This window comes from Ictalurus furcatus, chromosome 27 (assembly GCF_023375685.1).
Source record: "Ictalurus furcatus strain D&B chromosome 27, Billie_1.0, whole genome shotgun sequence".
NCBI lineage: Eukaryota > Metazoa > Chordata > Actinopteri > Siluriformes > Ictaluridae > Ictalurus > Ictalurus furcatus.
The window spans coordinates 776,471-792,500 of NC_071281.1; the positions used below are offsets into that span (position 1 = coordinate 776,471).

A 16,030-nucleotide genomic window follows, 5' to 3' on the forward strand; every position below is an offset into this window, starting at 1 on the left:
CCAGTTAAATGAAGTTCCCGATCTTGACGTGACACTCGGGGCATCTTAGAATTATCGGAATTACAACCTGCTGAATGGGGAAAAGTGTTCAAGTGGCACTTTGAGCTGTAATTACTAGTGAGAACCTTAGGCAAGAATTGTTCCATAATAGCTGTCTCTTGTCCCATTTTTATTTTTTATTTTTTTACAAATATCAAGTGCGTGCTTAACATCACTGATCCTAGTAATCACTCTTCCCCTTTTACAGTCCCGTACAGATCAATTATCAAGCAAACGGAAACATGAACGCAGGAATAGAAGTATTTATTTTTTAACCTTATATAACCTCAGCCTAAATTTAAATGGGGCCATCTGGGTACATATTTACATTTTAAAAATATTTATACTTCATTAGCATCGGGTGATTTGCATGTTTTTGTTTTTTTTTTGTTTACTGCAAAACAATGAGAGCATACAGAATTAAATCATTTGAATGAATAACATGAATAATAAAACAGTTACATCGTGCTTGTTTTTACAACCTGTGCCCAAGTCACCTTGAGGAACGGAAATAAGATTTAGACTACAAAAAGTTTGGTGTTTCAGACCAACAGCTGGTGCTTTGATTGAATCCGCTTGATGGTAAACTTAATCCCCAGATTGGTGAATATGTGTTCATGGTGTATTGTAGCAATCGTCTGAATTAGCTGAAAGACAGAAAATGGAGCATCAGCTGTGATACGATGACGAGGAGGATACAGAGGACTCTGTATACAGATACGGTGACGAGGAGGATGAAGAGGACTCTGTATACAGATACGGTGATGAGGAGGATGAAGAGGACTCTGTATACAGATACGGTGACGAGGAAGATGAAGAGGACTCTGTATACAGATACGGTGATGAGGAGGATGAAGAGGACTCTGTATACAGATACGGTGATGAAGATGATGAAGAGGACTCTGTATACAGATACGGTGATGAGGAGGATGAAGAGGACTCTGTATACAGATACGGTGATGAGGATGATGAAGAGGACTCTGTATACAGATACGGTGATGAGGATGATGAAGAGGACTCTGTATACAGATACGGTGATGAGGATGATGAAGAGGACTCTGTATACAGATACGGTGATGAGGAGGATGAAGAGGACTCTGTATACAGATACGGTGATGAGGATGATGAAGAGGACTCTGTATACAGATACGGTGACGAGGAGGATGAAGAGGACTCTGTATACAGATACGGTGACGAGGAGGATGAAGAGGACTCTGTATACAGATACGGTGATGATGACGATGAAGAGGACTCTGTATACAGATACGGTGATGAGGAGGATGAAGAGGACTCTGTATACAGATACGGTGATGAAGATGATGAAGAGGACTCTGTATACAGATACGGTGATGATGACGATGAAGAGGACTCTGTATACAGATACGGTGACGAGGAGGATGAAGAGGACTCTGTATACAGATACGGTGATGAGGAGGATGAAGAGGACTCTGTATACAGATACGGTGATGAGGAGGATGAAGAGGACTCTGTATACAGATACGGTGATGAGGAGGATGAAGAGGACTCTGTATACAGATACGGTGATGAAGATGATGAAGAGGACTCTGTATACAGATACGGTGACGAGGAGGATGAAGAGGACTCTGTATACAGATACGGTGATGAGGATGATGAAGAGGACTCTGTATACAGATACGGTGATGAGGAGGATGAAGAGGACTCTGTATACAGATACGGTGACGAGGAGGATGAAGAGGACTCTGTATACAGATACGGTGATGAGGATGATGAAGAGGACTCTGTATACAGATACGGTGATGAGGAGGATGAAGAGGACTCTGTATACAGATACGGTGACGAGGAGGATGAAGAGGACTCTGTATACAGATACGGTGACGAGGATGATGAAGAGGACTCTGTATACAGATACGGTGACGAGGAGGATGAAGAGGACTCTGTATACAGATACGGTGATGAAGACGATGAAGAGGACTCTCTATACAGATACGGTGATGAGGAGGATGAAGAGGACTCTGTATACAGATACGGTGATGAGGAGGATGAAGAGGACTCTGTATACAGATACGGTGATGAAGATGATGAAGAGGACTCTGTATACAGATACGGTGATGAGGAGGATGAAGAGGACTCTGTATACAGATACGGTGATGAAGACGATGAAGAGGACTCTCTATACAGATACGGTGATGAGGAGGATGAAGAGGACTCTGTATACAGATACGGTGATGAGGAGGATGAAGAGGACTCTGTATACAGATACGGTGATGAAGATGATGAAGAGGACTCTGTATACAGATACGGTGATGAAGATGATGAAGAGGACTCTGTATACAGATACGGTGATGAGGAGGATGAAGAGGACTCTGTATACAGATACGGTGATGAGGAGGATGAAGAGGACTCTGTATACAGATACGGTGATGAGGAGGATGAAGAGGACTCTGTATACAGATACGGTGACGAGGAGGATGAAGAGGACTCTGTATACAGATACGGTGATGATGATGATGAAGAGGACTCTGTATACAGATACGGTGATGATGACGATGAAGAGGACTCTGTATACAGATACGGTGATGAGGAGGATGAAGAGGACTCTGTATACAGATACGGTGATGAGGAGGATGAAGAGGACTCTGTATACAGATACGGTGATGAGGAGGATGAAGAGGACTCTGTATACAGATACGGTGATGATGACGATGAAGAGGACTCTCTATACAGATACGGTGATGAGGAAGATGAAGAGGACTCTGTATACAGATACGGTGATGAGGAGGATGAAGAGGACTCTGTATACAGATACCGTGCTGCAGTGTACACCGTGATTAAAAATATCACGGCATTCAGTAACACATTACACATAACACAGTATCAGAAAATTATAGTTCCTGTGTGAAATGTGGAATTTGAAGTTTATTGATTTACTGGCCACAAAGTGTTGATTATGTGTCACATGACTTGTATACACAATTCTGATTCAAACTCAGAGTTAATTTCTCTATCAATCTATGTAGAAAAACGTAAGGTGTTAATTATTGTCAGTTTTGTATTGGCCAAAACGTTCCTCCGAATATTTTGGAGTTCGCTTGATTTTTTGTTCGTTTCTGTGATCACAAAATTACAGAATCCTGGAGGGACTGAAGAAAGACGTCAGTAGCCTTTGGAGTATTATTTATTGACTGGCAAAGATCTGCAAGTTACTTTTTTTAAATACTTTTTATACTTATTTTTTTTTTACAAGTGAATGAGTACACAAAATCCTCTAGTCATACCTTTGCAACTTATGAAAAGACATCAGTGTCAGAAAGATGGTAATTGAATCTAATGCAAGTGCGCCTCGTCCCTCAGGGTTGAAATGGTTTAAGTATGCTGAATGTCTATAACACGATGGATTTTGGCCATGCCGGGGGCCAAAAACGCTGCTTTGTTGTTGTTGTTGTTGTTGTTGTTTCAAAACATAAGGGCAGGGAGTGATATTAGAAAACTGGAATATATATATATATATAGTATATAATCTTGTAAAGCAATTTCCCTAATGAGTGGAAAACATGTCAGTGCACGTTCAAAAGGTAGCTGGCATTAGTTAAAAAGACTAGCAGACTAATTCACTGAAATATGCTAATGTAATATACTGTGAAGGACAGCTAGTCAGGAACAGAAAGGGTGATCTTATTTGCATAATGCAAACTCTTTCCGATGTGCTTTCATTCATTATGAGTAACAGTAGGAATTTTAGGAAAGTGTGGCTTTAAAGTTGAGCATGCATAGTATATTTATATATTTATTGCTTCACTTCACTTCATGTGCGTGAATTGGGGCACGGGGGCTTAGTGATTAGCACGTTTGCCTCGCACCTCCAGGGTTAGTGGTTCGATTCCTGCCTCTGCCCTGTGTGCATGGGGTTTGCATGTTCTCAGTGTGCTTTGGAGGTTTCCTCTGGGTACGCCAGTTTCCTCCCCCAGCCCGCAGACATGCATTGTAGGCTGATTGGGATCTTTAACTTGTCCGTAGTGTGTGTGATTGTGCCCTGCAATAGGATGGCACCCCATCCAGGGTGTCCTCCAAATCCCCTGGGATAGGCTTCAGGCTCCCCACGACCCTGTGGATAATTTAAAGAAATTAGTCTGATAAAAACTTGAAAATGAAGATTATGGAAGAGACTTTTCAGAGTTGGAGATTTAAGATATGTCTACATATAGGCAAGGAAAAAATTTCAGAACAAAAATGTGACATTTGTGACATTTACTTTGAAAAAAGTTTGGAAAAGATGGAAATCACTACCTACCGTTATCAAAGTCGTTATATTTATTAAGTTTTACAGTTATTATCCTGCTTGAGCGGCCAATTGAATGAGGCTTAAACCTCAATAAGTCAGAAACCATAATGCCAGCTTGGACCTGATGTGTTCTGTCTGTGGAAAGTTCAGGAATAAAAAGCTCTATAGCTCCATTAAATAGCCAGAATGTTATTGCACCCATTTAAATAATGAACCTAATATTTAAATAGTTGGATTCTGTTCAGAGGGGGTCTGTGAAATGTATTATTCACTCCTGGCTACAAAAAGTTCGAGTGCCCCCACTATGGATGGTCTGGTGACTGCAGTATAAGATGGCTGAACCAAAGAAAGTGTTAAATCATCCGGAGCTATAAAAAAAATCCAGATTGATGAAACAAATTGCATTTGTAGTCTAATGTAGTCTAATGTAGTCTAATGTAGTGTAATATATTGAGTTAGAGAGTTATGAAGAGTTGTAATAATGCTCTCGTGATGGTTACCGCTGAGCTCTGCAGTGAACAGGCAATACTGTTTAGCACCAACAGTGCCAGAAAGTGTGAACACACCATTATGTGATCTGGACTGTCTGAACAGTGTTTAAAGTCTACGGATCGGACCGCTCAGTGTCCTGTACCACCTGCATTCTTTGCTTTGCAGTGCGGCTGTCTACAATAAATATCTCACATAAACGTCCTGCATATATACTAGTGGGGGTGGCCGGCACAGTGAGACTTCGTGTGGGTAGCTGAAGGAGAGAGGTGCTGTGTGTGTGTGTGTGTGTGTGTGTGTGTGTACTGTGCTGTGCTCAGCCTCTGGATCACAGCTTCCTGGAACACTTTGGCCCAATGACAAGAAGAGATACCAGGAAAGCGTGATCGATTATTCCTCCTCCAAATCAGTCGCTTCTTGCGCTTTAACTCTCTTTGTTTTGACTTTTGCATCCTCTCTTTCTCCTCCTCTCACCTTTTCTCCCTCTCTTTCTCACTCCCCCAACAGAGGCATGATTCATCTGTACGTAAATAGTGATGAGCCGATGATCTGCGTACATTTCCTCCTAAAGGACGGCCCACTCTCATAGCACAGTAGATTTTCTACATGCGTATTATGGACTGGAAATGTTTATTCGTGGATATTCCCAACACGAGGTCAAATGCGATTACGCCTAACCCTTAACCCGACTTCAGCCTACGCTAGCGTCAATAGCATCATGAACCGGGGTCAAGAGGCAATCTATTCTCTCCGTCAGAGGCAAATAGAAGTTGCTGGTGGGAAAAGAAATACTGAGAAGAGATGAAGATAAAGATGTGCTGAAAAGTGTTATTCAGGAGCCACTGCTAGGAGAACGGTAAAGAAATGATGGACGAGTGAGGGAGAGTGATGGGTCTGTCTGAAATCTGAAATGAGCCATTACTGCAGCATATGGGACGCACCTGCCATGTGCCGTCTGCCTCCACGCTTCTGCACAACTGCCGACGACAGAAACGCGAGGCAGAGTGAGGCAGTAAACTCACAAGAGGCTTGCTAAAAGTTGGGGCTCTCATTATAAAATCTGACAGATTGATTGTTTATCATTTTTTTAAACGTTGACTTACGCAGTAACAGCAGCTTCATATCCATGTTAGTGTGGAGTGTACTGCTGCTAGCAGGAGTCTACAGGTAGATCTCACGATTACACCTTCATACAAGGCAACATGATATAAATAGCTTTAATAAAGCTTTTCATTTTGCACATTTGCATCATGAACTTGTACTGTTTGTCGTCTTTGGTATTAACTAACACGTGCAGCCTTTATCTTTATCCATCTTACCTCCTAAGTGAGCTCAAGTTTTGCTTTAATCATAATGAAAGCTCGTACAGTGCACTTAAAGAAAGATTGCTCACCCTCCTTTCTTCTCCTCCTTCTCCGTCAGCTCTTGCTCACGGCTCTCTTCCAGTCAATGGAGGGATGAGCGATGGGACTCGATTAGCTTTTCTGGGGGATAATTATGAGCAAAAAAAAAAAAAAAAGTGGAAGGGAAGAGTTTGAAAGATAATGTAAGAGAGAAAGGGACTGGAATGAACATGAAGAGAGGATGTGATGGGAGAGAAAGCAGTGGGGAGGGGGGAAGGGAAGTGGAGGGGTTGGTGGTGGTGGTGGTGGGGGGGGAACAGATATGGATGTTAGGGTCGTAAAGAGACCGAGAATGGGGATATGAAAGGAAGGGAAATAGATTGGGTTGTGTGGTGAGGCATTAGGAAGAAAGATAGAGGCTCCAGGAGACACATTGGGCTACAATCAGAGTGGAAAGAGAGAGAGAGAGACAGCGAGAGAGAGAGAGAGAGAGAGAGAGAGAGAGAGAGAGAGAGATGCTCTTGAGGGACTATTCTGAGATAAGTGCTTTTAAGGGCACATTAGTGTTCCTGAGAGGCTATTTATTGGGCAGACAAGCTCCGAGTAAAACTGAGTCAACCTACATTACAACCTACATCTTGATTAGCTAATTATTTGGATTAATTGACTGTTTGCATTTGTATAAAATTCCTGATTGCCTGTGGTGACCTAGATAAGCTTACACACACACACACACACACACACACACACACACACACACACACAATCTCCTAAGGGTATGGGGTATCTCCAATGCTACCACACCTTGGCCTTAGCATTTCCAAAGAGGTGTTCAAACTAGCTGCTGGGCACAAAGCGAATTTCAACTCCTACCACTGTGGTGAAAGAAAGAGTATCTGGTTATCAATAGAGTTATAAATAAATGTAAAGACTGGAACAACAACCACTTGGAATTGAGTAGCACAAGCTATCGATACTGACAGAACCTACAGAGAACCGTCCAATTCATACACTTCAGCCAACTTCGACTAGGGACCATGTTTCACTGCCTTACCACCTAAAGCACTAATTCTTTTCTGGCTGCAGAGAATCACTTATTGTGAAGCATTTTATCAGAGAGCACCACAATCTGGCAGCTATAAGTGTAGCCAGCCCCCACGTATTATTTCAACATTCTGTATATATGTAGGCTGTCAAAGCCCTAAACAGAAAGTTTGAAAAAGAATCCTTTTCGCCAATCTAACTTTCTTGCCTTTTTTTTTTTTTTTTTTTTTTTCCCAACCCATGGACATGTATCAGCTCCTACACCCACACTTGAGAGGAGGACTGGGCTTTTTCATGGGTCTACTGGGATTACACACTTGACTTGCGTATATGTGGGCTGTATTTACACAAGGTCAAGTTTCCACACACCATCAACCTATTCTGAAAAGTCAGAAATCCTTTTAAAGGTGACGGGTTTCCCCGATCATCATGCAAATGCAAACTTGTATTAAACAGCGTCTGTTCTATACCGACTCTCTCCCCACAGCAATCGCACAATCATCCAGCAGTGAAGTGTTCTCAAATGCTGACGTGCTGAAAAGTATGTGGACCAAAAAAAAAAAAAAACAACACCTCGAACTCCTATCACTTTTCTTGAATAAAGAAGAAGCTGGTGTCAGTAAAAGTGTAGCACATTATGCGGTGAACAGATTTCTCCTGGGGAATGTTCTACATCTCAATGGTGACCGATCTGTTCTTAAACACATCACACATTTATTCAACTGGAGCTGTGTCTTAAAAGCGATTGTAATATGTTTACTCGTGCTCAAGGCTCGTAACTCTACATCGTCTGAACGTCCCGATCTCACGTACTTACACGTGTCGTCCGTGCTGTTACGCCACAGTGTTGATGAATGCTTGGTTCCGATTAGTCAGACGTCGTTGATTCATTTCCTATAACCGCAGCTCTGACAGTAGTTAAAAGTATACGTAGTAAAGCAGTCAACATAAGCACAGAGACATCCAAGACTAAAACTCCAGAAAAGAATCTTCTAGAATTGAAATGTTAATAGATAATAGCGTCTGCTAAATGAATAAATGATACTGTATTTATTTCACCCTTCTGGGCGAAGGAGCAATGGCCCGAGCCCTCACCACCCTGAGCATGTACTAGTAGGATTTGAAGAGAAATGGATATAAAATGATGCAAAAAACGCTTTGAGGTGAAATTATTGGTGTTTATTATTAGTGCGTCTTTCTACGTACGTTAAAGAGCACCAGCGTCAGTTATGACAGTAATCCAGTGCCGTCCAATCATATTTGTGTACGTAGCTGCATATGGAACATTATATAAACAATTTGAAACCATGCATGTTTAATTCACATTCTTCCTTATAAAGCACATTTGATTTTCTTCACCCCCTATGTGTTAATTAATACATTAGCTAACAAACATGTACTGACTAAAATGTACTTAAGGTGGTCGTTATTCACGCACGAACTCATAATACTCACGTTGTAGTTTAGGTCAGCTTTTCATTCGTTCGTGATTAGTACATGCCTTAACTCAGGGGTTCCCAAACTTTTCCAGGGCAAGGCCCCCCAAATGGCGTTAACATTTGACCGAGGCCCCCCTTTTGCAAGATGTCTTTTAAACACATTAAAAATGCAGACTTCTGAATAGATCCCCCTTTTTTTTTTATGAATAATTACATCTTGCATCTTTACATTACATTACATTAGGAATTGATTGTGTGTGTGTGTGTGTGTGTGTATGTGTCTGAGAGTTAGAATTTATTTTTCACACCAAATTCTTGAGGCCCCCCGGGCACCCCCTGGTGGCCGCCAAGGGGGCCACGGCCCCCACTTTGAAAACCACTGCCTTAAGTCATCATTACTTCATGTTTAAGTACGTATTAATTCAGGTATTAGTTCATGATTATTCATGTAGTTCTTATAAAATGTTGCCAATATAATTATAAATGGATCAAAAAGTATAACATGCTATTCTTCGATGAATGAAAATGTTAGCTTGGGGAAATTGTTGTGGTATAACAGGAATGAAACACTTCAGGACATGCTGTTGTTGGAAATTTAGTAACGATCACCACCCCATTGTTGATTATTTTCATATTACAGCACACACCATTGCGCTTTAGTCCAGATTCGGCGGTTATCTACATAGGTCTTATTCTTTCTTTATTCCCTTTCATAATGTTTTACTTTCTACTTACTTTATATTTTACTTTGAACACTAAACTCACTGCGTCGGATTTTACAATGCTTTCCTACAGAAAATAAAGACACCGAATCACTGTCCTTGGAAGAATATAACTACTACTCTAAAGCCGAAGCCTTCTGCAGAAAAGCAGGAAGGCAAGAAAGGGACAAAAAGCTACCCACACTATTCACACTGTTTATTAAAGGTAGTTCGTTCTTAACCTTGATTTTTAATTACATAGAAAAAAAAAACGAACATTCCTTTTCTCACTACAGGTGTACAGGGTGTGTGTTTGCCAGCACCATGGCGGTTGTACCTTCTCGGTTGGTCCTCAATACCTCCAGTCTTTTTGAATTTGTTAATAAGGTTGTCAGCAGTGTCATATGTGATGTGCTTGCTGGTCCAATCCAGCCATGAGGATGATTTCAATACATTCTTCAAAGGCTATCTAAAAATATATTTATACGTTTCTTAATGTGTAAATATTTGTATTACCATAACATTCAACAGCTGAGACGTAAACTGAAGGAGTTTCACAGACGTTTGAGGAACAGAAATGGAATAATGAGTCCCTGAATAAAGTGGAGGTGGATATCAGAAGGAACAGTCAGTATGGGGTGTTCTTCAGCTGCTTTAAGTACTACAGAGCATCTCATCCTCATGGACTGCACCAGACTGGTCAGTTCTTGCTGTGAGACGTTCCTCCACTCTTCCACCAAGGCATCTGCAAGTTCTCCATCACGTCTGGAGGAAACATAGTTACGTGTAATTTTCCACTGCGAGGACGATCAGCTGTCCTTCCTGTCTCCCTGTAGCACCGTCTCAGGCGTCTTACATTACAGACATTACAGTTTATTGCTCTGAACACATCTGCAGTCCTCACGCCTCCCTGCAGCAGGGCTATGGCATGTTCACGCAGAAGAGCAGGAACCCTAAACATCGTTCTTCTGGTGTTTTTAAGAGTCAGCAGAAAAGTCTCTTTAGTGTCGTAACTTATTGTAACTGTGACCTTAATCACCTTCCACCTGTGAACTGTTCGTGTCTTAAGGACTGTTCCACAGGTGCATGTGCAGTAATTATTTTTGGTTCATTGAACAAGCGTTGAACAAAAACATCGTATCATCCCTTTCCAATAAAGATCTGTAAATCTTACTAGTACTTATTTGACAACTAACCACACAATTGCACCTGACCAGTTGTAGAACTCTCTGGTCCAGTTCAAGGATTAAACTTTGTGTTTGTTTCCAAGTGTTCCACCATCTTGCAGATTCCCGGGGCTCGATTCTGGGTTAGCACTAAAATACTTTGACTAGTTGATGTATTAATAATCTGAATTTAATTGAAATTCCTTCCATCAGTACGCAGATGACACACTGCTATTTATCAGCTCTGTGTTTGACTGAAGAGATTACATCGGTACTGTCCATATCTAAATATTTTAGTGCTTAACTCAAGTTTAGACTCTTGTTGTTTGTGATGAAGCATAAAAAAGAGATATATTTATCTTGATTTGCATTTATACCCCAAACTATCACACGAATCCTACAATCCCCCAAACTATCACAAGAATCTAGAAGTCATTTCTGCTTGATGAACCACAAAATGTGACGCATAGACTAGATTACTGTCATACTTTTTTATCCAAGATATCTAGTACATCTCCTACCAGAATATCTGTTTCTTCAATTCCTTTATCGATTGCCTTTATGTTTAACGCTTGATTTTATCATTAGTTAACGTAAGAATTAAAACATCATGCTGTTATAGACTATTATCGTTGATTATTTCGCAAGAATTGGCTAGAAACTCTGTTTCCCAGAACACACTGCATACAGCATACAGACATGGCAGCCCTGGACCACGCTTCCCAACACCCAGCGACTTTTACTTTCACAGTCACCGAACTTCTAATCATACATGCCCGAGCACAATCACTACCACACAGTACCTAATGACACCATTTCCACATCCGCATTGCAGAGTAACGCTCAGTGTACATTTACCTGAACTTGCCAAGCTTTGGTTTGAGCATGTTTATATCACTGATATGTCAGAGCTGCTGTTATAATGTTTTTATAGAATATTACTGAACTTCTGAATCAGAATCAAGCATTCGATGTGGTATAATACATATTAATATCTTCATGGTCTTGACACTCTTTACCTTTCTGTGGTCTGCAGTTATATAGCACTTTTTAACCTTAGCGGTTACAAAGCGCTTTACACTGGTTCTCATTCACACACAAATGGTAGCAGAGGCGCTAGCTTCCCTTCGGGAGAAACTTGGGGTTCAGTGTCTTGCCCAAGGACGCTTCAGCATGTGGAGTCACGTGGAATCATGTGGAATCATGTGGAGTCACGCGGAGTCACGCGGAGTCACGTGGAGTCATGTGGTCCTGGAATCGAACCGCCAACCCTACGATTAGTGGACACCCCGCTCTACCACCTGATCCACAGCCGCCCTAAATTTCTAGCTATGTACCTACTAGGACACTTAGATCAGTAAAAAGAGTAGTCATTATTATATGCTGTAGTCTTTGGCCAGCATGTAGTCATATGTGTATGTGAATAAAATAGTGCAAGGGCTGTTGATAAAAGAGTTAAACCCTTTAAAATCCCAGGAGCACTCATCGGGACTTACTTGTTAAATAAACGGAGTTTAACGAGTTGAAATTCAGTGAATTGATGAAGTGTAGGTGGGAGAGACAGATGGCGTTGAAGTTAGAGAGTTGGACCTTTGACTGTTACAGTTACAGTTATAACATTAATTAAAAGGCATATAATTGACATGTAGGAGGCAAACCCTTTTCCAGTGTGCAATCAAAATCAAAATGAAGCCTTGCTGTATGACATCACGTACTCTAGCCCTGACAATTACAGAGCCAACATCAGACATGCCTTTTTTTTATTTTATTACATTTTTGTAATCATATTAAAGGAATATTTTTTTCCCTGATCAAAATAATTGTGCATGTTTTGGACAGTTGGAAGATGTAATGCTGTCTTGTTTATTTAGCTTCACTACTAAATAAATGGCACTGTAATTTACGTCTAGGCCTTCTGTACATTCTTGCTGCTAAGAAAAAAAAAAAAAACTTTGAACAGCGCTCAAATGGCCACTTATGAGAACAATTCAGCGTGACCATTAGGAAATTAAGGACCATTAGGATCAGCCAGGGGACTAAAAACATCATGGAGTCAGCAAGATAGCTCATTCAAACTGTTCAATCACGCTAGTTAAAACCTGTGGCATGCAACTACCCACGAAGGAAAAGATGAAAGGCTTCAGGAATGTACAAACATCGACGGATGAAGGTAAACAGGAGTATTGACTAGACGTTCCTACTCGTCTGATTTTTTTGTTGTCGCAAACGTGGCTATATTCATGCAGGCATTTCAGCAATTTAATTGATTTAATTTCTGTTTTAAGGAACACAAGCTAACATGCTGAGCTGAGCTTGTTGACCTACATTCTGAAAATCACGGCGTTTGGCTGGAAGTAAAATGTCTGTCTGTGTAAAACAAGGCTTGTACTGACAGTGGTGTAGATCAGTCTTCCAGAAAGGCCTGGAAATCAAATGCAACCTGGGGAAATCCAGACATGAGTGAGTCTTCTCAATTAATGTAGGTGTCCTAACTAATACGACATCTATCAAGATATCAGAATATCCTGATCACAACTTATTAATGAAAAGAGACTTGCTAAATTACTTTCAGAGATTAAATACACCATGCACGATAGCTCTATTAAATAAAATGAGCTTCAATTACAGGCATGTATTTTTTTTTTTTTTTTTTTATCCCTCAGAAGTCCTTAAGTCTTTTCTGTGTGCCTGTAAGGCCCGTCAGGTTTCCCTTTTGGGAATCTTCTTAGATTGGTATAGAGACTGAACGCTGAACCTCATTAATGGCAGCGCACGCTCATTTCCCCCATATTTACTTCATTTCTCTTACGGCGTTACAATCAGACTGGCTTTTCTTTCTATCCAGCTCTAAATAATAAAATCCGATCAGTGATAGCTGTTTTGGTTTAGGTATGCGTTCTCCCGTTTTTATCCAAACGCATTATAGAGAAGCTATAAAAGAATAGTGTATTAAGAATAATAGCCGTGTGAGAATGAGATCTCCAGCCAGAGCCATAGAAACCAGCAGCCACAGTTCATTAGTGATTACAGCCAGAGTCATAGATGTAAAAATAGCTAATTATGCAGGGCTTTATTCTCTCCACGCGCTACTGTTCGTTCACGGCCAAATGAAAAGGTCTAAGAGGAGGAGGGAAGCAGCTTTTCCACTTTTGCGAGACATATTCAGCATGTTACATCCTGCCTCAGACGGAGAGTGTGTCAAAGTCGATAAACCGCCATCGCATCTCTGCTGGGGGCTAATTTTAGATGAGGGTGTTCAAACAGCCTTGCCACCATGAGTTAGCTCACAAACCACACATATCCACAGGTTACCTTGGCTGTAAGTGGACGGTCGTTTGGAAAAGGTCCGAGATCGATGGCCCACGCTGTTCTCGCTCGATGAGCATTAGCCTCCTTTTGTGAGCGAAAGCTGCTCACTCCCAGATTTGTTGATTACGTTGTTGTGGTAAATCAGCCCAGTGGAGGTGCCCTGAGCTGTGAAAATCTAATACCACTTCCTAATACAAAAACTCTTCTGCCAACCTCTTTGATTACTTCGCTATTTGCCGGTGCTGCTAACGGCCTGTGTACAATTTAGTCACAAATCGAACACGGGCTATTTATGTCACTTATACTGCATATCGAAAAGATTTATTTGTATTATATTCTTCAAATGTATAATTAGTATAATGTATAGTAAAGTGTTTTCTTGTAGAGAAACCGCGCCACTATCCCTCACTACTGTATATATCTCACACCGTGCGCTCATTAAAGCTGTGTTTGTGTTTGTGTTGCAGAAAACAAGGACTATGACGCATATCTGTCCTACACTAAAGTGGAGCCAGAACAGTGGAGCCAAGAGACCAGAGAGGAGGAACGCTTTGCCCTGGAGATCCTTCCTGATGTTCTCGAGAAGCATTATGGGTATAAACTCTTCATTCCAGACAGGGATTTGATTCCTACTGGAAGTAAGTTGGTCAAAGATGAAATTCTGTGTATATTACTCATCATGTCTGTGTGTGTGTGTGTGTGCAGCAGTCTGGATGTCTAACTAAGCCTGATTAGCTGATCTGGGTGTGATGGTTAGGTGTCCACAGATGTTTGGCCGTATAGTGTATTACACATCATGAGAACGTGATGTTGTTCGAACTATACATGTTATGAGTAGTCGGAGGTATTTCTGAGGTTTGTGGGTGGGTTTATGGTCATGTCATTACATGTGTATGTATCGATCTGATCGGTTATTTGTATTGTATGACTCTCATTGACATTCCTTTTATTCCATGAGTCACGTATGTCGTGCAGTCAGACCCGTGTCAGTCACTGTCTCAAACCTCATTTTCATTTCCAATCCAGAGTGTGTTATATGAACGAACACTTGGCAAACCTCGTAGCTGGAGGACCTCATTAGAATTTTGTCATTCTTCCATGGCGTTACCTGCTTTCATTACTGCCAGTCAGCAAACAACATTAAAATGCGTTTGTGCATCCGTGTCTGGAAATAAAGCAGATACCACATTACTGTTCGGGTCTGGTAAAAGATTCTGCCCCTACTAAAGTTACTGCCGGTGTTTATTTGAAATACTTATTACTTTAGAGCTGTTTTCATTATCTGCTGTTTTGACCGCTTTGCTTCAACTTTCCATTGTCACAGTGCGTGTGTGTGTGTGTGTGTGTGTGTGTAATTGAACTCTGATGGGACTGTTTGCTTTTAATATGGGATGAACACGCAGGGTTAATAAAGCTCAACCGGACGCCTTGATCTCCAGCAGATTTATTTTCGAATACATTTACGATTAGAAACTGTTTGGAGTTTTTAGGTCGCAGGAAGACCTTGCAGCTTCAAGACTTCATCATATCATCATATCTACATTCATTTCCTGTTAGTAACTCAATAATTCATACGACCTGATAAGCTTGGACTTGATCCAAAAGGAGTAAAGACCCAGAACGAGATGCAGGGATGCTCACCCTGTCAGCAGCCAAATTATTGGCACCCTCGGTGAAGATGGATAAAAATGGTCGTTAAGGAAATTTGTTGTAGGTTTCCATGATGTTTAGCTCTTTTTTTTTTTTTTTTTTGTACGTGTTTAGTCTTTTGTCTTTTAGACTTTGGTCCCATCTATGTCTCCATCTTCATCTTCATATCTGTGTGTAAAAATAAGTCTCAGTGTCGTATGTAGTTGAGCTGTAATTATTGTAAAACGTTTTAACCTGAACAGGCTTTGTTAGCCCTGCAGTGCCGAGTCCCGTATTAAACCGGGAAAAACTGGTGTGTGTTTGTACACAAACGCAAATCATCAGAGACAAAAACCAAATCAAATAGCATGGTGCCAGTTTCTCTTCTGTGGAAGTCCCTGCACTGTTGCTGTGATAAGTTGCTGCTGAATCCTTTGATCACACTTTGAATGTTGAAATTATTTATGTTTAGGTTTCACCACTGATCATTTCCAGGATGACACAAGACTCCTTAGAGGTACAGCTTTCACCACTTCTGTCAGCAGTTGTAGTCTGCACTTCTTTTTTTTTTGTTGTTGTTGTTGTACTTTTCAGACTTCGGGTCTGGTGC

General features: G+C 41.0%; 1 protein-coding gene across 2 annotated transcripts in view; it reads left to right on the forward strand.

The window, feature by feature from the left end:
* il1rapl1b (interleukin 1 receptor accessory protein-like 1b) overlaps positions 1-16,030 on the forward strand; it is a 331,363-nt gene that overhangs the window by 312,968 nt on the left and 2,365 nt on the right. For both annotated transcript variants that reach the window (XM_053616484.1, XM_053616485.1), the window contains exons 10-11: positions 14,259-14,429; positions 15,893-15,937. In XM_053616484.1, the coding sequence (XP_053472459.1) occupies positions 14,259-14,429; positions 15,893-15,937 (216 nt within the window). The remainder of the gene's footprint in view (positions 1-14,258; positions 14,430-15,892; positions 15,938-16,030) is intronic.